General features: G+C 38.6%; 2 protein-coding genes across 5 annotated transcripts in view; both read right to left on the minus strand.

Annotated features, from left to right (window-relative positions):
• The window catches only part of pcbp3 (poly(rC) binding protein 3), a 43,240-nt gene extending 25,035 nt beyond the window's left edge, over window positions 1-18,205 (minus strand). The window contains exons 1-5 of one of the 2 annotated variants that reach the window (XM_079464371.1): window positions 17,947-18,205; window positions 4,679-4,727; window positions 4,346-4,416; window positions 4,147-4,256; window positions 3,587-3,727 (exon numbers count right to left, since the gene is read on the minus strand). The gene's annotated coding sequence lies outside the window, so the exon portion shown is untranslated. The remainder of the gene's footprint in view (window positions 1-3,586; window positions 3,728-4,146; window positions 4,257-4,345; window positions 4,417-4,678; window positions 4,728-17,946) is intronic. The other variant, XM_079464370.1, reaches the window with a different exon arrangement.
• Window positions 18,206-24,815: 6,610 nt separating this feature from the next.
• Window positions 24,816-26,406, minus strand: part of col18a1a (collagen type XVIII alpha 1 chain a) — a 65,540-nt gene continuing 63,949 nt past the window's right edge. For all 3 annotated transcript variants that reach the window (XM_079464360.1, XM_079464359.1, XM_079464358.1), the window contains one exon: window positions 24,816-26,387. In XM_079464360.1, coding sequence (XP_079320486.1) covers window positions 26,174-26,387 — 214 coding nt within the window. In that variant the 3' untranslated portion in view covers window positions 24,816-26,173. The remainder of the gene's footprint in view (window positions 26,388-26,406) is intronic.

A 26,406-nucleotide genomic window follows, 5' to 3' on the forward strand; every position in this document is an offset into this window, starting at 1 on the left:
CACAATATAAGAAAGCAGGACCCCCGGGCGCAGAGAGGAATCCATAAAAATAGTTCAAAGTCCTATTCATTAAAGTGACTGCTGTGGAAAACAACATTATTTTAAAATCTATATAATCTACACACGTATGAACATCTACGAATGACATGCAGAATTGTGAATAAAAAAGTGTTTCTGTTTATACAGCACACGTGTATGCTATCTACCATAAAGCTCCTATAAAAGACAAGATCAATTCAACAGCAAATGCTTTCAGTCTAAAAAACGAGAGTAAATATTTTCTAAATAAATAAAAAAGCAAAGGTGAATCTTAAGAAGCTCAATGCAAAGGTGCTGAGATATTCTGTTGTTTTGTATGAGGAGGAAACAAACATCTCATGTTAATCTGGAGCATCATCCATTAACATGTCTGTTCGGGTCAGCTCAGCAACACTACACGGCTCAGCCTTCCTTAAAGCAATGCCTCATCATACTTCAAACCCCACCAGTGATTCACACAGACCTCTGGAGTCTTCCGGCTCTTTCTCTCCTCTCTGTCCTTTGCTTTATCACATGCTGTACACTCATTTACATCCCCGAAACCCCTCCGATGCAGAATTAAAAACTGTGGTTTTTGTGGAAGGGTGCCGGGACCCAGAGACAAAAGAGGCAGATCATGTTGTCACTGTGACTATCTTATGTGGAATTATCTTGCCAACCTCCCTTTCCTTCTATAGACTCCAGGCTATTCTTTACCGCATGTATGAATCACTGTCTTCCGTGCATGTCGGCAACTACGGCAAATGAAGACTGCAATGCCACATTTGTAATGCTTTATGAAAATGCATCAGCGACAATGAAATGGCTTCACACAATAAACAGATTAAATTCTTTGCATTGCAAGTTTTAATTGGTTAAACTAGAATTTTTTCATGTCAGTTTAACATCATTTAAATTCAAGTGACTTAAAAAGCCAATTTGATTTAACATTAATAAAACATTTTTTTACAGTGTGCATTATCTCTGTCGTGTCCACAAATAAATCCTGTAATATAAGATTTTCATATCAATAAACAAGATCGCCCTATGAATTCTGCGATAACCTGCTGGTGTTTTAATTCACAGTAAAAGAAAACCAATCCCTAATGCATTACCTCAAAATCTGTATTAAATGTACTCATAAACGGCTGCAGAATGAGTTTAAGTCCGTCAACATTCATTTATCAACGTCTAGACTTTTGTCTCAGGGTAGCTGTGAGTAAGAAATCATCCTCATTTTACGTTGAGCTGGTAAGAATGATAAAACAACATCCTCTGCACTCCCAGTTTTCAGACACAAGCTAATTGTTCGGCAGACATCATCATTCTTAATGTTCTGTCTGGAAAGGGGACGTCTGTTGCATGATGCCAATATGCGCTTGTATTTTTGGGGGTTTATGGGAAGAGCGATCAGACAACAACAGTGCAGTGATAACCTCTTGATAAAAGACAAAAAGTAACCAGAAATCAAGTAATAATGTATGCCTTTGTAATCTCAAGAACTGAGATGTGTGTGTGTTTAGTGCCCTGACTAAGAATCAGTCAGTATTCATCAGCATCACAGTGAATCATTAGTATCTGAGGGAAGTATTGCAAAGCACAAACAAACGATTCAAGTGGTGTCGAAAACGTGACTGTTTAACAATGTGAATTATGGTAAAAAACTAAAGTGCATTGCACTTCTCAGGACTGGATCAATATGGCTCACAACATCTAAAAGCTAATGCGGGGTCGGTTCGGGGTGTGGGGACGATGAGCTTAATGCACGAGCAGAATTGCACAGTGGTGTTATCCACATAAAAATTGTGTCCTATTAGGGAACAATCGCAAGTGTTGGTAAATACTGCACCACCATAAAGATGTATTCCCAATTGGTCATCAAAGTTGTCAGATGGTTAACTACCGTAGCTTTGCATTGTCACTTGAAATTACATTTGTTATTCTTTGGTGCATTTTCTTTTATGCTTATAAAACTTTAGCTCACTGGGAAAAAAGTATTCATGAAATGTGTTCTGTAATGTATTTTATGTATTTGTTGATGTTTACAAAAGCTGCATAGTCTATGTGCGTCATGCGGCGCATATGTTAAGAGAAGTTCAATGATTTACGAAATCCCTGGATGTGTATGCAAGCACCAAGGGAGGAAAAAACATCTAACCTCGCATTCGAGACCCCACAGACAAACACAAGCCAATGTGCTCATGCTGTGCACTATGAATACTGAAGAACAACAAATTACATTTTATGGCCACACACACACACACCATGCAAAGACGACTTTACACGGCACTGAACCAGTCCATTTGAAGTTATGCTTTGACTGGACTGGAAGCATTAACAGTGACAAACAGGAGACTCCAGTCCCCGCTGAGCTGATAATTTCACTTTGGAGTTGTTAATAAGGGTAATCTGCATGTGCCCTGCATTCACGCGCCATGCAATCGCAGACAGGCCTGCCTTAAATGCCCACCCGCATGACAGGAAGTGCTTCATCATTCTTGCTAACCGCAAATCTATCCGCATGGTAAATTTTACATATCATCCACAAGCGACCTTCCCTTTCAAACATCATTAAATGAGGCAACATTTTCGTACTATTGTTATTTAGGTACAAATATTGTTAATTTTGAATGTATGAAAAGTAAAAGTTTTTTTATTGTGCATTCTAAGTGAAATGTTTGCATGTCTATTATAACTGCCACATTTTCTCTTAAATTCTAATTTAAGAAAAAGTAAGGAATTGTATGTTTTCCCAAAAATCTGAAATGTACACATTATTATAAGAACAATCTTATATTCTTATATATACAGTTTCATGAATCCAGCCCCAGTTTACCACACAATCTACTATCATTCAGTCCAAAACATTTCTAAACATCCGTCACGGTTACGGTGCTTGTCTACCACACGATGGACTAAAAAGAGCTCCTGATTGTGTCGTGACAGAGCTTTTGTCACTGACCCCTTCGGTTCCTCACAAGCCAACGTGTGACAACTATTTCTGTGTAAGATTTTTAATGCACAGTTCCACAGTCCCCGATCGCCCTTGAGCAAAAGCTGCCAATGTAGAAAAACTGCTTGCGATGACAAAGGACAAAAACTCCCTTGAGAATTTCCTCAGAGGTGTCTAAGACAGGTCGGTGGGACTGCGAATAGCCGCGACGCAACATCACATGATGAGAGGAATGCATTCGGAGACCTCTTGAACTACCAAGCCCTACTGAACTAGTAGCACACCTCACACCGTGCCAGCTAAATTGATCATACTCTTATTATCCCATACAGCTGCATTATACCAAAACCCGCTCATAACATGGAAACCCTTCAATCACAGACAAATCGATACTTCTTCAGTTTGCATGAATTTATCACCAACTTACACCCGTCAGCGAAAACCCCCAGATGAATGGGTACTGATTCATCCATGCATTGCCAACGCAAAAGGTCACTTATTTCCACTAATGGCATTTTTCAGCGCAAACCGAGGCCGCGGGCCTACAATAAACCTGCAAGATCTAGTTCAGCGAGCTCAGATGGATCAGAACGCTTCTTAAAGGACTATACTCACCAGAGTTGCTTAAAGTTGCAGATCTCAGGACATAAATGGAGAGATTGGACAGATGAAGAGAGAGAGAGCGCGCAGCTGTGTCGCTGTGCGGATCAGTTCATCAGCCTTTAGACTTCTTTCCAGGTTGATAACCGGCCCATTCTGTAAGCAGGAGGGCAAATCAAAATAAAACAACGTGTCGTCCTAACCGTTTTGGCAGTCATGCGAAGCTGCCATACGCTGCACCTTTTCCACATCAGGGTCTTTGTGTAGTCATAAGGGGTTTGACTCAAAATCACGGGTGAGAAAACACAGGCCATATGTGTGCCGATTTACTCATCACATGGTTAAATGAATCCTTGATCGGGAACATCTGACAGAGGCAGGCCAAAAGCATTTTTAAGCCTAAACATCATGTGGATTCATTTATGTTTTGGTTTTAAACGCACACACTTCAACGGTTGAAATTTTACTTATGTATTTTGGATATATACTGCACATGCATGCTGATATGTTATATTTCTAGGTTTTATCTACTGTCTTCACGCAGTGTTCATGCAACGGTAGAGCCGCTGGCTAACCAGATAGGGATCCCAGAAGTCTCTTGGGTTTTCTCTTCCAGGTCATGTGACCACGTGCCGTCACACTTCCAGAAGACTCGAGAGAATTCTGTCTGTCCAGTGTACCCCGCCTTTCAATCACACACAAACATACGAGACAACATTACGGAAATGTAACGATTTAAACATTTAATGACAAATGAAAAAAAGGATGATTTACCTGAGCAACTCCTCCCTCTATATAAAAGAGGCTTGTGTTTAGACTTTTTCTCTGTTCTTCCAACCAAGATTCTGCAAGAAGAGAGTAGGATATTCATATTAATATTTGCATACAACAAACAAATTTTCACTCATGTCTTTGGTTTATGTGTCATATTTTCAATTTCACTTGTGTAACACCTCTCACAATACATACTGAAATATTCCAAAGGAGATTCTCCTGGGATTTTGAGCTAATAGAGCACATTCTCATCCTTTGTTCAACGTAAGCTGCATAAAACGAGGATGTATTATACATTTGAAACACATTATTACAATAAGGATCATATCTTACGTCTGCAACTGCGCCGTCAAATCCAGACTTCAACTTCAATGACAGATTCCTTCAAACAGAGAAGAATACGATTATCAGTGCACTAAATAAATATTTCACAGTGAAAAAAGCTCCCTCTGATATTTTTCTGTTTGAAAAACTATTCATTAAAATAATCCGTTTGACAAAAAAAGTCGAGTGTATGAAAAATCGGATATTTTTTAATTATTGTTTTATTTATTTCTAGTTTCAGAAGTCGCTTTTCTTACTTTGTCAAAATAAAAATGACTACGTCGGTCATATTAATATAAAATTTTATATTAAGAAACTAGTACTTTAAATAATTAAACATATTTGACCAAATTAAATTATTTGATACAATATGGTATATGATACAATGTAAATATACTGAAAGCTTTGAACCTTGACCTCTATAAAAAAGTCTGCAGTACCTAGACAACGCTGCCATCTACTGGCCAAATCACGCACTTTCATTAGCTATTTGAAGACTCAAGAACTTGCAGAAACACACAGACTAATACTAAAATGATCTAATACATATGGAGCTATATAATGAATCAGAAGAAAACGTAATATTTGCTCAGTTTAAACACTCTCAGCTGACCCTAAAAACCAATTTGGCTGATGTATTTCAAGTCTTGGTGTTGATGCAGATAAAACACTTCTGGTTTGTCCGAGTTAATCAATTCCTCAAAACACATTTACAATCTGATCTCCCGCTTGACATGAAGCCACTTCAAAGACTCCCAAGATAAAATTCTATAATTACGTCGACCGAAATTCAGCACAGGGGCTTTACACACAAATAACACTATATTAATGTTTAATGCTTTCTAAAAGCCAGGTCTATATATTCCTTCCCACGTGTTCTCTCAGCGTCCCGGGCTTCAGCGTTTACAGACTATCCCCTGACCCCCAGTCAAGGAGACTGTGATGGAGAGCACACATCAACGAGATTAAAGCTTGCTTTCCTGATGGAGTTGTAGAGGCTGCGGAGATCAAAAGATCCATAAAATACATAAGTTATCTCTTTAAGACACACGGCCCTGTGAGGCGCACTAGACGTAGTGCGACTAGCCGCTTATTAATATGACAGCATGCGGGTGATACAGTAAACAAGTGCCCACTGTGATGCAAACGCATATTTATTATGGTCATTGCATACCACTCGGATTCGGTAAGTGAAGCTGTCAATGCGAAAACAAAGACAAACACATATGGGAAATGTACAGATTTTGTTTGGCGTTTCCTTTCAGACGAACAGCCATATTAACTATGGCGTAAGCTATATTTACAGTTTTTCCAATACTGCAGCAGTCACTCAAATATTCTTGTCTACGATAAATGAAATATTAATAGGATCTAAACTATTTATATTGTGAGCATTAATAATAAATTACAGCCCTTTTTACATTGTGCTTGAAAACATAATATAAAGCTGATATTTTTTCATTATAGCCGGGGGATTATAAATTAACTTAGCTAAATATTGTAAAGCACCTAATGTATACATGTAAATCTTCGAGGGCATTCAGAAGGCAATAAAGCTACAACGGCACAAAAGTGAAAGGTGTTTAAACATATCATTCTTTACTAAGAAATGAACGAATAAATGAATAAACACGGAGACACTTGACTGGCTGTAAAATTTGGGCTTCAAATGACATTTTGATGGAGACATTAAATGAAGAAAGACCACCGCAGGGCTTTTAGAGAAAGTGCAGACTCTTAACTCTGTCATGGAAAAGTCGGCTCGGTTCTGCCGGTGTGCAATTTCATTAGCGCTTACGTGGAGGCGGTCATTGATTTGCAAAGGAATCTCTGTGAAATGCGGGTCTAATCAATCAAACGTCTCCAATCATTTTAACCAGAGACGTTGCTTAAATTTACAGGGCCCAGGACTACATTTTTATGGGTTGGCACCCCTCCCCCAGGCCACAGAGGAAAGATATGAGTGGTTTTCCCTCTAGGAACCAGGTTTTGCACTGGACCTACCGCTGACCAAAACACAGAATTTAAACGTAAACATTTAAAATATACATCAACGTTTAAAAATAATGCTTAAAACAAAGGATGAAAGAATTTGTGCCAAGGTGGTTTGATGCGCGACCTACAGAAAGCTGAGAGTACATCACCATGATGATGGATAGTAAACCGAGCCAGCCTCGTAAACTGAGGCTTTTTCCCATGACAATAATTCTGATCTTAACCAGATTAAAACGCTGTAAACGGACCATAAACCCACGCAAAGCAAATAGAAGGAAAACAATTATAATGAAAGATGTATAAAAAACTCAACACAAAACAAAACCAGTATTTTGCTGACACAAAACAACTTGTGAAATATACAAATATTACAGATTTGTGACACCCTGACTATATCAACTTTAAATTCTCCTGCAATCCTTAAACATTCGTGCTACTGTAACTGTGTGCAACTCCAACAAACACAAAAGCGTGATGTGATGAAATGTGATGAAAAGAATATGTGCGCGAGAGCGTTCGGATTCTCATCACAGGATCCTTTGAAAGTCAGCCTGAAAACTTGGGAGCGCTTAAAAAGCGAGCCGCAGTTTCAGCAGCGCAAGCACGAGCCGAGCGAGTGCGGTGGGATTACAGAGGAACAAAACAAGTGCAGAAGCAGTAAGCACAATGTTAGGAGAACTGCTTATGTGCAGAAACAGTCTGACAGGACTGCGAGGGGCCTGTCACTTCCACACAAACACCAAGCAAAGGAGCTTATCACAGGCCCTTTAAAAGTGTTTCACCAACACTAGCTTATATGACTTTGACAGCTCTTTTCATTTTCAGCAATGACAACCTGTTCAAACTAGAGACATTAGTGCATAAGATGACGCCTTCAATATAATGTCTCGTGTATCAGAAATATGGTTTAGTAAACAAGACACGTCACTTTAATATATTTATTTAATAAGTGTACGGCATAATTATAAACATCGGCATATTGTTAGACACCTTGTACTGACCAATATTTGGATTTTATATGTGTGTGTGTGTGTGTGTATGTATGGGTCAATAACAAGAATGTGTGAGGCGAAAAAAGGTCAACATTTCTAAATATAACAGTCAAAAGTGTTCATATAGAGAATGTGGCTCTGACGTCACGTCGTGTTGCATGCTGGGTGTTGAATGGAATACGATTATTATGTTTTCCGACTTCACATCGAGAATCTGTATCATGTATCTATCGCTAATATACAACCTACATATTTCACCCATGCATTTCAAGCTTTTAATGAGACTTCTGACAGTTACGCTAAAGTTAATCCAGAAACTGAAAACATATTCATAATTACAAATAATTATAAAGCGGCGTATTCAAGTCATTATCTGTATTATGAATTGTATTATTAATGTGTTGTGAAATCATTTATAACCGGAAGAAAAGAAACTAACCTCATGACCCACATACATTTCTAGACAGAGAACAATGTGTCTTCGTCATGTCTACAATAACAAGCGATAAAGAAAAAACGAAACAAATAACATATTACTGTACATGGACATTTTTGGTTAAAATACCAGCTGATAAATATACTTTCAAAATCAAATAAACCTCGTAGACAGCGAACTGAAAACAACGAAGTGTACGGCAGTCATCCTGAGCAACCAAAACACAACACGATCCATACAACAAATTATTAAATATTAAGCACAAACACAGTGATACAGTACATGCCAGGATATTTTTTTATAGCTCCTGATGTTTTTGTCCAGCAAGACACGAAAGAATCATGAAAATAATTAGAAAATTGTCTCAACAAATTTCCAAATCTCAAAAGGCAAACTAAACCAAGGTGTCAATGTATTCTTTAGAGAGATCTACCTCCTCACAAATGAGACAACCCAATATAGCTTTGAGCCAAAGCTTGTGAAATATGAAGTGATGCTTTTAATATCTAACACTGAAACTCAGTCAGCCAATAAATGCTGTGCAGAAGCTTCATTAAGTCTTAAAATGATGCAGTTTAGGGAAAATGACATACGACTTAACACAATAAATAAGTCATATGGATTTGGAATGACGCGAGCATTCGCAGATGACAGAAGTTACATTTTTGGGGGGAACTGTGCCTTTAAGGATCTCAAGTACAGCATTCAGTCATTTCTTAGTCCTCTCAATACGCTCTCTTCTCTATGGCAATATTCAATAGCTGTATCAGCCTATCTGGACACATGCATATTACCCAGTCGAGTCATTACACTTTATATGCCCTTGGCGTTAATTGAGAGAGCTAATGCCATTTCATAGATATCCTTAAGTCGACCTCTTTTGTGCTGGAGTCCTTTTGTATATTGCAGTTTTGTGCTGAGCCTCAGACAAGAATGAATCCCCCAGAAGCCTCAATTCCACCTGGGTATCTATACCTGAGGGAGACAGTTGTCCCACAGTCCCCTTCACGGTGTGCGTTCACAGCGTAAGGCTGGATTTCTATTAAAGTCTCTCGCACACTTGGTGAAAGGGCAGTACCGAGGACAAGTACACTACAGAACTGCTATAAAATACTGAGTAAGTGCTTGCACACATTACACACAAAATTTGGTAACACTTCAGTATAGGGGGCAATTCTCACTATTAGCTAGTTGTTATTAGCATGCCTACTATTGGCATATTGACAGTTTATTAGTACTTATAAAGCACATATTCTGCATGACAATACTCTACATCCCCTAACCCAACCCTATAGCTTACCCTAACAACTACCTACTATTAGGTATGGTTTGTTTATAGCGAGATTTGCCCCCTGAACTGAAGTGTGACCCAAACTATATGATATATTATTGAAACATGATGTATTATTATAATATTAATTATTCTTAGTAATTTCTTATATTTGTAAATTCATTATTTATTATTAGTATTAAAAATACTACTGCTACTACTAAAAATAATAATGATAATAACATTTAACAGTATTATAATTATTATTAGAAGTAGTATTTATATTATTAATTATGTTGCATTAATATTTGTATATTTTATTCAATTGAATGCCAATATGGTGGTACATAAATGCTATAGTATAGCTGAATTATTTTTAAAGCTGTGCAAACATTCAGTACATAAACCTTCTTAATACAGTTTACATGTAAATACAGTTTCTTAAGGCATCATTTTAAGCAACATTTTAGTAAAAATTGCTCATTTTAACATTCTAATATGCACATTTCTGGTCTTATCAAGCAAGATAATAAAAACTTACCTCTTAGACCTTAAACTCTAGCCATCTTCTTACACTTAATGTTTCTAAAAATGTTACTCTAAAACTTGGTGACTTTGTACAGCCTTTCTGATGAGACGGATCACTGTTTTCCTCACTATTGTAAGTTGTTTGGGACAAAGCATCTGCAAATGCCTAATGCCTATGAATGTAAATGATTCATTAATGCACATTATTATTATTTAAAAAATGTTGCAAGTTACACATTTCACTAAGTTTTAAACTGCTTTAAAATATCCAGTAAACGTCAATGTGTTTTTTTATATTAGAAAAGGAAGAGAGACAAGCAGGAATGCTTGACACTTTCACACCTTTATGCTTGCAGAGGTTCCTTTTCAAGCCCTTCAAGTCTTAATCCAGCAAAAATGCTCCTTCAGAAATTCAAAGGCACGTCGCAGATTTGAATATCTCAATATTCCCCTTCAGAGAAGAATAGATAGTGATATCTTGTGCTTTATACCTTCAGTGCTGAGGTATTAGTAAAGTGAGGGATACTGCTGTGATGTCAAAGGCAGCTCTCATCAAGTTAAGATAGGGGGAATTAACCGATAGATCAAATCCCCAAACCTTGTGGGAGAAATGGCAGAGCGCTAACTAATCTGCGGCTCAGATTTTTGTGCATAAAGAAGATTGAGTCTCGACTGGTGATGTGCTGTTAAAAATGTCAGAAATCAAATAGATCCTGTTAATTACATTACACTTAAATGATTCACGGGTTGCCCACGCCTGGGGTTTAATTCCATGGTTAAAAATCAGCCATGGCACAGAAAATGCATGGGGGTGTGATGTATAAACTGTATTTCATGGCCCTATTCCACTCGATTTGACTCTTCCCTCTCGCTGTAAAAGAATGCAATCATCTGTGATAGTATAGTTACATACTTTAACAGAAAGAATCAATATGAACTTAACAATGATAAAGCGGTGCATAAGGTCCTACTGACTACACCCTGATTCGGACAATAAAACACGATTTCCTGTAAATACTTCTACGTTACTCAACCATTTTAAGCAGTTTAGTCGACCCAGAAACTCAATGTTTTGCACACAAACACAAAGAATTTCTCAACCGGGCAATATAGCTATATGTACTGTATATTATATAATTTGAAGGCCCGGTTTCACAGACACAATTTAGCTTAAGCCAGTTGAACTAAGATATTTACGTATGTCGCTTTTATGAAAATGCCTAAAAAGGATACATTACTGGTGTGCATCTCGAGACAAAGCAATTGCACTGATATATTTTATATAAGATATTTCGTGGGCAAGTTATATTCAGTTAAGACGTTCATTTTAGTCTGGGACTAGCCTTAAGCCTTGTCTGTGAAACCCGGCCTATAATATTCAACTGTATATTTATTTCAATATTTCTGTCTGTATATGGTTAGTTAAAATATACCATACCATGTGTCCTACGGTGACATAGCAAAATTGTATTAAACAAACTTCTACTAATAATATATTATTTCATATAATTTACATTAATAATATTGAATAACATAAGGGGGTTTATCTTCATTGTTAGTTTTTTTGTTGCATTTTGGATATCACATCAAAGACACAATTGGACTACTATTCAGGAGTACTAGGATAAGACTAGTTCTGTTGGTGTCTAATAGAGCTCACACACAGAAAACGCACAGAGCTGAGAGGATCTCAAGCCTCCTTCCTCAATCTGTGCATCCCAGTTCCTGCTGACTTAGCTGTACAGATGCATTCCCGTCCCGGGAAAGTGTGTCAGGCAAGCATATTTGTTGTGGAAAGGACAAGCCAAGATCTATCCTAAAGAGATGTCAAAACAGACCCAAGATGAACACGCAGTCAAAACACACCTGATGTCTACAGGTTTAAGATGGCAGGCACGGTCACGGGTCCATTTCGGCAGCATAAAACAAACTTTCCAGGCAGCATGACACACCTTCTTCCCCCACACCCGCCCCGCTGGGTTCAATCTGGCCATCGCCGCTGATCGGAGGCCTTTGCCAGCGAATGTGTGGGAGGGCCTCAGCATACACTGAACAAAAACTGGAGCTTTTAGTCAAATTTCTTTTGAGGCTGTAGGTTTTATCACAACACATTTGCACGGGAATGGCCGTACCCTCTCTGGTGATGCTGCGATAAGCGGGGCGAGGCCGAAGGGAAAATGCTGCATCATGCATGGTTGGGCGTTACGGCATGTGACCTGAAGGCACACTGCTATCCTGGTGGTGTAGGGAGGGGATGGGCGTAAACGAAAGTGAGAGCCTGGTACGAGAACCTGACCGGAGCCTTATGCCATAGTGACACTCAGCGGATTATGTCTAAATAAAGCCTCAGCACTGCATGAATCACTCTGCTACTGATCCCACTGCTCAATGAGAGAGAGAGAGAGAGAGAGAGAGAGAGGGGGAATAAGTCATGTAAAAAAAGAGAAGGAAGCAAAAATGTAAAGTGGAGAAGGCGTTCATCAGTAGAGTGCCGTGGCTTAGTCTAAGAGGCTTGAATAATCAGTGGTTAAGCTGTCAGCCCTTCTCTCGAACCACCTTACAAACTCCTGTACATTATACTTTTAATCAATGTATAGTGAACAGTGACTGACAGCACCAGTCACCATTTACTTTTACTGTATGGAAAATATGGTCCAAAAGCATCTTCTTTTGGTCCATGTAGAACAATAAGTCATACGGAGGAACAAGGAAGAGTAAATAATGAAATAAATTGTTGTTCCTGTTTTGTTTTCCTATCAAAAGGAACAGTTCACCCAAAAATGACATTTCCAAACTAGCTTCCAGTATCTGTGCGCTAAATGAACATGAATTTTGTTGGTTGATGCGTTTCCTATGTATGGGATAATGTACAGGCAGCCGGTTGTTATCGCAGAAATAAGCTCCGACAGTGTGATCACGACCCAACGTGAAGCTGAGGGTCACGTATCACACTAAATGGGCTTATTTTGCATTTATTACACGGCTATGAGAATTTTTTTTGAAATATTTTATTAGCTTATTTTGACCGAATGCAGACCTTCATCGAGGAAAAGCGGTTTACCTTCGGATTTAAGGTAAGAAATGACGTTCAGATGTCATGAACAGGCAATTTGGTTGAATCATTTGTAAATATAATGTAATGTATGTTATAACAAGATTACATAAAATTAGTCAAAAAAACCCTGTCAAAATGATTTGCTTCATCCGGGTAACCGTGTGTTATTGGTTTTGAGAGGTTGTTTTCTGAGAATAACGAACCTCCAGATGTCTCGACTGGCCAATCAGAATCAAGCATAATATCATATGAAAACTAGCCATAAGACAATGAGTTTCAAAGTTATCGACGTGTTGCCCTTTTCACAATTATTCCCTGGATGTTCTTATTTTGGAGTCAATATTGCTAAGCAAATAAAAAACAAATATATTTTTAAATTTCATTTCACTTCAGAAGACAATCCTGTAAAGGCACGACAAAAATGAAAACTTTCTAGTTATAGGTGTGTGTTTATGTAAAATGATGATTGTTGTTTCATTTTTGTGAACTTGTGAAAATATTTCTCGATTTAAAAAATATATATATATTGTTTTAATTTGCATTTACATGCAGAAAATTGATACAAACATGTTAAAAATAACAAAAAGATGCTACGTTTGCAGATCTTGAATACTGCAAAGAAAACAAGTTCATATTCATGTTTAAACAACATAATGGAATATGTTTTAAAAACTTAATAACTTCTTTTACAACATCTTTGCATACTGTCAGTCTTTCATGTTTCCGTTGGGTGACTTTATATCATTCCTGAGACTTCTGTTGAAATTGAAGTGGACCAAATACATGCAAAGAATGCTGATCGGAGGCTAAACTGGAGTGATGTGTTCATTTTTCCCACAACTGTGAACTAACCCCCTGGAGTTGTTGTCGTCATGGGTTACTTTCCAGTATATTGTATCTACAGTATATACTTTTTGGAGCTTAACTAAAGTGCAAATTCTCATAAATTAGTTTCCATCTCTCCCACAAGAAAACACAAAGGCAGCACTAACTTGCGTTTCCAGACGTGCTATATAGCCTGGACTTCAGGAGTGATTAAAGTGGATCATTAACAGATTAACAACAGGACGACCTGACTTAATCAAACAGCCAGCAGTATCAACTGGGCTTACGTGACCCACGGATCTGCGAATTCAGAGAAGCCTGCGATGTTTCCCTAACCTTTCCCAGCACATCTCCGCTGCATCATACATTGGAAACAATAAAAATAGCAGCACCACCCAGCCAAGCATTAAGAACGACAGCAGCGGGAGTTCGGGGCCCTCCCCGCTCCCCCCGAGCATTCCGTTCCTGATTGATCTCATGGACCATCGGCGGGTTAAATTACACTGCAGAGTGGTTTTGCGAAGAGACAAAGGGCCCGGGTATATCACAGGCCATAATTCTTTCCGGCCTTTACTTTGAAAAGGTGCAGTGTTCAATTTCAGCCCCCTGGCAACACTTTGCATTCGCTTATGAGTTATGACACAGTCGTGACGTTTTCAACGTACTCTACTGCCACGCGGAGGAGACCTGTGTACCAATAAGGCCGTAAGGAGGATGGGAGAAAGCTGACTCTCTGTTAGCACCAAGCACCTGTAATGGAGAAATTTAATACTGTAAATAAAAGCTGTCCCTTTCTCTGAAGTCAAGCTGGCTTCTTTCCACATTCTACTAGACGAGCGAAATCTGATGTAGGCCTACATTTCGGTTTGGATCGCAGTCCGAAGTGATATCCAAAATCCCGTAGCTTTCTGGCAATAGGGTATAGGCCAATAGCAGAGGCCTTTTGATACCGCAACTCTGCCGAACCAGCAACTCGGAAGCCAGGACAGCATGAGATCCGGAGGAAAAAAAACAAGCCAAAGCACAAAAAGACCAGCTGCTTCGAGATCACGGGCGTCAGCGGAAAAAACATGTCTTGTTAGGGAGAATATAATTGAACTCGTCTGGCAAGTAATAGCTTTTCCCAAAACTTCACGCATCTGTTTTGCGCTGATGAAAATGTAGCGCGAGGTAAATATGCAACTGAAACTAATCTAAAGTGGTTTAGTAAGTCGTCATCGATGACATTTCCAATTTACTCTAATGTAAGTATCTGCCCATATTTGTAATCATATGTGATAAGCTGGACTGATTTTTTACACAGCTTTCAGATGAGTCCGTGAGTGCACGGCTAAAATAGACATCGATATGCTAAAATGCAGAGCAAATCCACACTGCCTGACAGAAACGTTTCAGAACACTTAAGCTTTCAGTGAGACAACTTTCTTATCCAAGAACCAAGTGGATCTAAATGTAACGGTTCTTTATAACTCAAGTATCTCGGCTGTCACTCTTTCAAGTTTTTATGTTGCATTAATACCAGTATTTGTGCAATGATTTAGCAGTGATATAATATCAGAAAAAAATAAAACGCTGTGTTGTTTTTCAGTAAACACAGAATCCATGAAATGAAGTCATTCAATGCCCTTCCCGAAAGGACAAATTATAATCATGATTGAAATCATCTAGCGCAAAATATGCGCAAAATACTCTTTCAAGAAATTGCGCAAAATTTTGCCAAATATGCATGAAATTGGCTTTTTATGATAGTAAATAAAAGTGTAATGATATTAAGTGACCGCAACAAAACCAAGTTTTAATAATATTATGTTACAATGTGTGTGACCCAAATTCAAGCAATTAAAACTTCATATCATATCCAATCGAAAGAAAAGAGGTACAAATCTTAATATGTTTGTTAAGAGTTTAACCCGGAGACTGTTTCATGTATGCAACGAGTGACACAATGACACTAAGCTGCAAGAAAATTACAATTAAGTGAAAAGAAAAAAAATCCCACTGTCATGGGAGGAAATATATCTATTTTTATATATTTATTTGATAAACAAATGTGCAAAATACAGTTTCATGGCTGGTAAGAAATGAAGGGTTGAATGAGAATGTTGAAAAATTAATGTTTTTATTATGATTTATTATGTTGAGTTATTATGACTTAATCAAAACCACCCAACCCGGTTTTATGTTAAATAAAATACAGGATTTTATCTGTTATTTGTTTTTGGAAATGAACTCCTCAAATATCCCTGCTAGTAAACTTCTCTAACTCACTTGCCACTGCCAGGTGGTGGCGCTGCTTATGATGTCAACAAAGTCGAGAGAACCATATGTGAGAAAACAATGCACAAATGAATCAATTGACATTGCCGTATGCATCCGATGGCTTTAGTGAAATCCCCTTTACTGCCAGGACACTGGCTGCTACAGTGTACAACCAGATAGATCAATGCCCGATTCTTTAAAGGGTGTTAAATAAAGAACAGAAAAAAATCCTCAAGTCCGGCCATGTTCCCGTATAACATCTGTGTTAGCTAAAGATCTGATTATTGTTTGATCAATATCTTCTGTGCCCCACTGTTGGATGAAGGCCAGCATGGGAGTCAAGGAATAATAGTGTTAATGAAGACACTTGTTCTGAATTTACACACCTAATTGTTACTTTCCCTGACCTCCGATCATTTCCTTCAACAACTCAAAACTGCTTGATAATGTGACTCTTTATCCCGTCTAAGGTATGGACACAGAGCTGATAAAATATAAAGGTATAACGTGCTTGTAAGAATGACAATTGCTGAGATGCTGTTAATCAAACAGATAAGGAAATGTATGTGGCTGTCTGCTAAAGCTGTGAATTGGAGTTTCAAACCTTGTCGAACGTTGGATTGTATTGATGGTTGTATGCAGCACCACAGGCTGTCAAACCGGACCGCTTTGTTGTATTTGTTATACGGGCAAGAAAGCCTTAGGCCTGACACATACAGTATCTTACGCAAATACTTCTAGGTCGATTCCCGGTATTGCTTTGTTGTGCTCGCTCAACAGTGTTCACAAGTTTTGGGGACAATTTTAAACAACAAATCACTCACTTAATAGAAATACCAAAATGACTAAAATAGGATAATATATTTAAACACTAAAGCCCGGTTTCCCAGACAAGGCTTAGCTTAAACCAGGACTATGCCTTAGTTAAAAAATGTCATTAAAACATTACAGGTGTGCGTCTTGAGGAAAAACAATGGCACTGACATATCTTACGGGGGAAGTTATTTTCAGTTAAGACAGCTCAATAATTAATTTTAGTCTGGGACTAGCCTTAAGACTCATCTGTGAAACCAGGCAATAGAAAAATATAAGGCATTATATCAATACAATATACAGAACAGTGTGCATGCAATGATTTTCCTAAGCATTCAAGTAATTTACTCTTAAAAATAAAGGTGCTTTACGATGCCAATAGAAGAACCTTTTTGTATAAATGGTTCCATAAAGAACATTTCACATCCAAGGAACTTTACAGTTTCACAAAAGGTTCTTTGTTTTAAAAGAAGGTATTATAAAGAGATGGTTCTTTAAAGAACCTTTGACTGAACAGTTTTTTGTGGAACCAAGAAGAAGAGTGTTTGAGTGCATTTTTGAGACTGTAGACCATGCAAATGCCCAAATTACATTCTAAAATACTAGTTTGATTCAATCAGTCCGATAGCTGTAGACAACATTTTGGGCCAAATCTTGACGTCAGTTAAGCGCAAGAACCTTCTCGAAATATTTCCCCCAAGCGTATTAATACTAAAATACTGACATGCAAAAAATAAACACTGGAGTGTGTAAAACTACTTTGGTTTGTGACGCACAGCATCGATTTCTGTAGCTGCTGGGAATAACGGGACTTCGGAGGAGGCAGAGATGGTAGATAAAGAAAGTAAGCACTCCGCGTGAACTAAGTTTGGGCTTGAAAACAGTGACCTCACGGATTGTAATCCCTCATCTCTCTCCGCACGCCTGCCTTTGAGAGGAAGTGCCAGAGGGAAAAAACTTGAAAGCTAAACAGTGTGAAGATGGGTGCGTGAGAGCGAGCGAGAGAGCCCGCGTGTGTGTGTGAAAGAGAGAGAGCATGTCATGCAAAGAGAAAAGAACATCTTTAAAGCACTAAAGCAGAGTCTCATTTAGCTCGTGTCTTACCTGCACAGAGGTGATGAGACGGGACGGTGAAGTGAGGATAGTCAAAGGGGTTGTAGGAGGAGGGTGCGGGCGGGCTGATCCGGCCGCTGACGGGTGGTCCGGGAGGGAGGAAGGAAGGATGGAGTGACAGGGAGCAGGGAGATGGGGAGGCCAGAGGGGGATATCGAGCACTAGTCCTCTTTTTTTCTCTCGTCACCCCTCCGGCACAGAGGCAGACACCAGTACCTGCAGCCACTCAAATAACACCAGAGAAAGAGTCTTCACATCCACACACACTCCCGCACGGGGAGGAAAGAGAGATAGCCCCTCCCGTTCCCTGCCGGGAGCCAATCGTGTGCGGAAATCGTCGGCAGCGAATAGGAGAGCAGGCAGCCTGTGCCATGCCCTAGCCAATAAGTGCAATTGCTCATATCCAGTTGGAATAATTAGTCAGAGAGCAGCATGGAGGTTCTCTTCTGAAGGACAGACCAACGGGCGCACTTACCCAATAAGTGTGATTTAAGACCGCAGCCGACATTAGAGTAATTAGATTGTGAGGTGCTTAACCTAGCAGAATAACTCGGCATGCTCCACTGCAGAAATGGCTACACCGGAAAGGGCTGCAATGAAGTTAAGCAGGCAGAAATGATACCTATAAAGAAAGAAAATGAGTAAGGAATTCTGCCACCGTGATCAATGAGCACAATTATCACTCTATGGCATTTTGACACTTTGAGACTTCCCGGTATTAAAAGTTTCACCGCATATAGCCGAAACAACAGAGCCGGAACGCTTCGTATCATAGGACCTATTTTTCTATCTTAAGATCGATGTTCCGGCTCAGGTCCTCGATTGCTAAATGGCAATAGCAACTGTTATAACTGATAAATAAAAAGCCAGATCAGCGGGAAAGGCTGATTTAAATTATATTTACATGTATACATCTGCCAGGCATTTTCATTCAAAGTGATATAGTGCAAAGGAGATACACGTACACATTTTATAAGTAGAGCAATTCCAAGAAAATGTCAACCAAGATCAAGCTTTTACCAATGGTTTTCAGCATGCTCTATAAAACTTTTTGAAGCACTTTTGGGGTTTTTAAAGCATAGTTTTACGCAATTGGGTCATTGATTTGTCACATCCATAACGCTCCATATACCTTATAATTGGACGGATTAAAAAGAGAAAGTTAAATAACTATTTTCTCTATTTGTTAGATATTGTCGCTTCTGATTTGTACATTTTAATTTACAAACCAGAAAACGTCCATTGTTTTTTTGTCACATCAATAACACATACATATTTACTCTTTTAAAATAGAAACTCGTACTTAGACTGATCTTTTTCTGATGTCTGGACTCTTCGGGTGGAGGGGGGGGTGGAGCTGGTAAAATCAATCTCAATATTCACTGAATTTAAATGTCCTCGATTTGTTTTATAAAGAAAACAGTAAATAACTGGGTTTTCACAGGCAGGGTCACAAATATAAACGGATGATTCGATATGATGAGAATGAATACAATCTCTGCGATTTTATGTTGGAAGTTTTGACTGAAAATGACACGTCCGTAACGCCGGAGTCTCCCAATATTCATGCTTTTTGTGGAAATCGAACAACGGATCTTGTCGTCGCTATCGACATGCTCTGCCCACTGAGCTACAGGAACACAGATGTGGAGACAGATGTAATATTGACCTAATGTAATAATGGCCTATTAACAAGCCACAACGAAGAAAGCTCAATACACTCTCAGTCTGACAGGATGGATGTACCTTGGAAAAGCTTATCCATGCGCTCAAAGTGGAGAAACTTCTCTCAGCACCCGATTTCGCTGACGTCCAAGCGACGGGGGAATTATTTTAGGGTCGGGGCTTCCAAGCTTTTCTCAGAAAAGCACCAGGCACCCGCCGGATCGGTGAATTTCATGCAGGAGCAAAATCGATACACCTATCGATAACAAAGTGCATCATGGGTAAATAACATGGGCAGATATGCATAGCATGAGCAAGCACAAACATGTGATGATTCAGAAGGCTGGTTCCTCTTATATTTCTATATTATTATTATCACTAATCACCCATGCCCTTCTTGCTAGCACATACACATGGATGGCACGTCTGCCTGTCAGTAGAGACGAGAAAACCAGTTTTAAGGGACTGTAGTATAGACTATGGCAGCGCACCGAGTGCCGGGCTTCCTCTGAGAGGACTGGGTAGGAGAGAGGGGGCACATAAAAAATGCATGAGCAACAGGAGGAGATGTCACATTAGATATGTTTCCGGCTGCAGACACACCAGTGTGTGGAGAGCTGCGAGTCTGAAAGGAGAAGTCGGGGATAAGAAGTGAGGAGCAATGCACTCAACTTCCACGACTAAAACCTGCCAAAACTGTTGCCACGACGCTGTGCCAGCAATTTAGACATAAATCCATCGATGTGCACGAGATTCGATGGCTAGATTGGTAAACATCCGATACCACTGTATAAAGCAAACATTTATGTAGTCAAATAGGCTGTCGTTACATTTCTTGCCCCACTGATTTACATTTGGCGTACGGTATTTTAAAGTGACAGATGGCTTTCATTATAAACACATTTACCACGAGAGCGTGGCATACCACCCTTACAATTTCGGTTAGATAGCATCAATTATTCATTAATTCTGGAGTACAATCCTGCTTTAAATGTCATGCTTAGCAGGGAAGATGGACCCCGCTTACACATGAGGATTTATAAGGTTTGTTACTTTATAAGCAGATGTCATTATATTAAGGTTTGATATATCTGTGAATTGTCTATGAAACTGCCGATAAACAGTTGATATCATAATGTTAAGTGTATAGGGTCATATGAAAGGGTGAAAATGAACAGCATGAATACACATCTGCATTGTTGGTTAAAGGGACACTTTACTCCAAAAATTTAAATTCTGTCATCATTTACTCACATTCGAGTTGTTCTAAATCTGTATAAATGTCTTTGTTCTGATGAACACAGAAAAAGGATAAAGTTAAAGTTGTATTTGTTTCTACTATGGGAGTTAATGGGGGCAAAATCTTTCTGGTTTTAAGCGTTCTACCAAATATCTTTCTCTGTGTTCATCAGAACTCGAAGGAAAGTAAATGATGACATTTTTGGGTGAGGTATCCCTTTAAAGATATCGGTAACTGGCCTGTAACTTTAATCATCGCAAAAATAAAAACCTGATCCTAATATTTAGATATTTTATTCAAAGTGCACACAATACTACTGAAGTATGATGTCCTCAACGTTGCCATTTGTTAAATGTGGAGATCCTGCTGTTGTTTAAAGGAAATATGACTAAATAGCTAAATCAATCCTTTGTATTTTTGAGAGTGAGCTAGAGACTGTTTCGTGATCTGTATATCATGGATTTGCGTTCACTATGATGTAGTCCAACAATAAGACTATGCTGTCCTATACACATTTCTAAAGCACAAGCGCTGCCGATTCATTCGTGTGGCATCTAATTTAGGCTGAATCTCATTGACAGTTTTGTCTGATGGCACCTTCGAATACAAAGACGAGAACGCAAGAGAGTAAATGAAGCAGCTTCTATTAACCAGCTTCATAAAGCCAACAGCATTCAGCCGCAAAACATCTTTCAGTGACTCACAAAGACAGCATAAACACAGCACGTCTAACAGACATGGCTTTGCCTTCGCTACCAATGTAATTAAAGCCAACATCTTGTCCAGCTCTCGTATCATTACCGTCTGTAGACCATTTGGATGCGCTTTGTTATTACTTACTTGCTGCTAAATATAGATTTCCTGTGCCAGCACTAGAGATTGCAGTCAGCTGCAGATTGTTCCTCGTGTTCGCAGTCACAAAGATTTACGTAGATACTATATCACTCAGCAGGGTGCAACATGCTCTTGCGAGGGGAGAAGCCAGATTTGACTCCGGGCCCCCCATCTGACAATGTTTTTTTGGAGAGGGGGTTGAGGCATAGAGCAATTAAACAACATTTTCAATTTAACAGTTCGATTTAGTATACCGCTTTGTGCCATGCTGCTCAACGCAGGAGAAAAAAGCATTCATTATATTTTGATTGTACGAAACATACAGGTCCATTCTGATCCGAAACGAATGACTAAAAGTCCATTTTAAAGTCAAAAAGCAATTCAATATTTTCACCATTCCTGCCCAAGAGAAAAGATTCAGCTCATTGAGCACACAGCGGGCATGCTTCAACCTTTATCCTGCAAAAAACTGTTCAACCTTACAGTTAATATGAATAAATAGGACTTACTCCTTGTTTATTAGTACATTTTTAAGTAGATGCCAAAAAGGAGAGTCGGCTACTTGGTAAATGTGAAAAGACAGCACAGCTATAATAAAAATGGATGAAGTTGACAGAATGCATTGAAAACGGACACAGATGAGGGACCTTGCTGCTAAATCCCTTTTGTGCAATATACCTTGCTATGAAACAATGCTTTCCAGAATATATCATATATCATCAGGAACTATCAGCTGTTACTATTTAAAACCATTAAACAATTAATTTATGTGTGTTTTAGGTCTTTTCCAGTAGGATGTTCTATTGGAACCCATCCAGCGGATAACCACCAAAATCCCCGACGCATTACCAGTAGAAACCAACAGAGACCATTATAGTTTACATTAAAACCAATACAATTCCCATTACTGTACATTAAATCCATCGGAATTCCTGCGATGGTTTATATTGTTTTTATCAGCATGGTATTTAAGGCAGATCATATTTTGTCGCATTTATGACATGCAGTCAACGATAACAAAACAAAACTCTGAACATAAGCAAGTAGGCCGACATACCCGCATGTCCAGGTAAACTTTCACAGCAGGTGCAATTCTGTTTACTGTTTTGTCGCATCTCTTGTTAGATGTTCCCTTCTGTATGTTGTGTAAACACGACAGTCCTTTATTGATTTGGTGGAATATTCGTGTGCATAGCAAACATAGCAACTATCTTAAAGTTTGTTTACATTTCATCCAACGTTACAAAATCTCATCCAGGGTGTCAAACAATTTACATTTAGTCATTTAGCAGATTCGAACCCATATACTGCTTGTTGCGTCTGAAATCACCTTGTAGCTGATTTATTGTATTTATTACTTATCGATTCCTTGTGTGTGGAGTATAAATACATTTCGGAATTATATATATATATATATATCTCATGTTTTCGATTGTCACATGACCCGTAGGCCTATGTATGTTCGCCCGATCATGCCCTGACAACCGCTGCGAAAATACTTAAACTACAAGGGATATAATACTTGGTAAATACATTTAAAATTGAGTTTTCGTGCTTAAATTCTTTTTTATTACAGAACTTTTGAAATTTGCGCTGTGACACAAGCCAAGCAAACAAGTACTACGACTGCGGCGCTGCGCACGATTGCGTAGGACATCAAAGTACCACGAAAAGGATGCGAAAGAAAAGCTAACGTCTCGCGGTACTTTGATGTCATATGCAGATCGGTCTGCGCAGCGCCTGTGTTTGGTTATTATAAAACAATTTATTTGATATTTTATTTATAATAATATTAATTACTAATAATATTTGATTGTATGTTAATTGTATTAAATTGTTTGGAATTTCAAACTACTCAACAGTTATTGATTCTTTGCGGATGTTTACCTGAAGGCCACATAACGTTTATGTTGTTGCTGCTGAAATCGTCTATATTTATTTGTCTCACACATACCTTGCTAAAAGATTTCTCTGGGTGACCATCTATTTTTATGGCTATATTCCGCACACCATTCTGATCTAAGATTAATACTTGTGCTTTTCTTTTCTTTTCTTTTCTTTTGTCTTTTCTTTTCTTTTAATACCTGTCATTTTGCTGAACTCCAGAAGCGTAGCCTCCATAAATCAAATCTCGTATAATTATACATTTTTCTCAGAGAAAACATGGTTCAACCTCCTGGATACGCAGGACATTCCTTTGTCGTTTTCATATTATTCTTTTTCATTTCTTTTGGATACTCTGACATTCCCAAATGCTGTTACCAGGGTTATTATACCACACATTCAGTTTACTCACCTGAAATGCTTGCGAAAGACCTTTAAGTCCTGAGACACAAAAGGGGCCGCTTCACCAGCCCGTCAGCAGTCTCTAATTTGTGTCTTGAGGGCCTCCCAAGGCCACTTCGCTAAATCCTATTGAACAGGCTGTAAAACCCTTCAGGCGGACAGAGGAGGGATTGCAATGTCATCAAAGGGGCATGCTGTGCAATTTAGAGACATACATGAATCAGGACTTCGGGCTCCTCCGCCGAAAGCGCAGAGCAGACGTTTGCGTGAAACTTGTTCGCTGCTTAAACAGCATTTAGTAGAAAAGCACAGTTTACAATTCAAAGCACAGAGAATGAAGAGCACTTATGCTCATCAAAGATGGCTTTTGTAAGAACTCGAGACGAGGAATTAAACTGAATGTCACTTAATCTTAACTCAACCCTAAAGTAAGAGTTCCTCTCATCATTTTCTCACCTTTATGTCATTTCTACACTGCATGCGGTTATTTTTCTGTTAAGTACAAACGCGGTCTTTTCCGTATGAATACAATATATTTTATCGTAAACAAACAGCGTGCCTGTTTGAAAATGCTGAGATGCATTTAGATCAGGTCTGTTTCCCACAATAAGTTATTGTATTGTATGAAAAAGCTCCAGCCTATTGTATTTAGAAAACATATGCATAAAGAAAATGTACATTGTGTGTTCAGTGGACAAAATAATAGTATATGTCCTTGGGATGACACGGGGGCCATAGTGACAAAATAATGATTTTAGTCTTTACATATTTAAAATAATCTCAAATAATACAATGGGTAAAAAAAATTCTCAATTAAAATTTAAGAAACATACTTGTGAGAGGAAAAAAAATGTATTTATTTTCAGTAATCAGACAATGAATAACGGTGTTAGCAGTAAACACATTAATGAAATGGATTGTGAATGATGTCCGGAATGTTAATATTGTGCATGAACAGACAAAACGTGTATGTGTGTCATAGTTTAAGAAGCTGTGATAATGCATTGTGGCAAATAAAAACAGTGCCTCTGAACATGGTTCAGCACATACTGGTTAATAAAAAACATAAAGAAAACTAGAAGTCCACATGATTATACTGAACACATCAGTTGCACTACAGTGGATCAGGTGTCTGAAATTCTATATGGACCGAAGATAAAGTGTCTTTATAAAACATATCTCTCCAAACACTGTCAGCAGCTGTTTCATCAATGAAAAGCACCATACACAACAACAACTCTTTACGTCTAACAATGAATTATTGGATATGTAACTGTTTTTGAGTAACGGCGAGAAGCTTACATCTTTTTCCACATCAGTATTAAGGTCACCAAAAGGCAAATCCCCCTCTTATGTGGACCATTAAATGTTCTGGATTCAACCAGAAATTGAAAATAACAATTGTCCATATGAAATTTCACATTAATCACAATAGAAAAACACAAGTGATCGTATAGATGCAACAGAATTAAAATCATTTTGTTTTATACAAAAGGCGTTTGAGGGAAGTATTGCAATATTCAAGGCACATCGCTTTACCTAATCACAACAGTGTTTTTTAACTATTTTAGTCTTGCACTTTATAGTATCCGTGTATGTATTAAGCTGATTCTGTATAAAGTGCTTACTAAAACAGAAAAAAAATCTAGTTTGTTTCGGTTTTAAATCATAATTGAGCTCTCTTCATTGCAAAATAAATATTTTCTCTTTTAATCCTAAAACTATATCAAGTTTGCCTCCTTGGTATCCAGCAAACCTTGGATGAAAATGGAAACAGTTTGGACAAATAAATGGAAATGTTACACAAAAATATGTCGCTAAACTTGGTAAACTATACCAATTGACATCAGAAAATAAAAACAGAACAACACAGACAAAGAACAATTCATATACACAATTTTATATGGATACAGTTAGTGTAAAAACACTGCCTCAGTTGGCCTCACTTCTCTGGTTTAACCCCCTGAAATTATGTGCCACTGCCCTGAGAAAGAGCAAAAACCTCCACGTTCATTTTGCCTCTTTGGCATTGCGATGAGGGAGAACATAGACGACTAGCGTATTCTTCTTAAGGCAGTTTCAGTTCTTTTACATTTTTGTTTTCATTCTTTTTCAATCGTAAATACAGACGTCTGTTGGAGTGGATCTGAGCCTGTGTAAGCAGTTGTTTGGAGCTCGAAGACACGGACGGCTTTATTTCTTGGACTGTGTCATGTAGCTGTTCTCGATACACACCACGATGTAAGACCCGGAACAGCTGCTGGGGGTCTGCTGGAGGAGTTGACCCGACTGCAGATTCGAGGACAGGCCTGTCACCGCGTGGTCTCCGGCCCTCCACGTCTCACAGTAGTTATCCATCTGCCGGTGACCCTTACCACTGGACCCGTGCCAGATCATCTTCTCTGGCCTACAGAACAGGACAGGAA

This window comes from Barbatula barbatula (genome assembly GCF_947034865.1).
Source record: "Barbatula barbatula genome assembly, chromosome: 9".
In the NCBI taxonomy this organism is placed as follows: domain Eukaryota; kingdom Metazoa; phylum Chordata; class Actinopteri; order Cypriniformes; family Nemacheilidae; genus Barbatula; species Barbatula barbatula.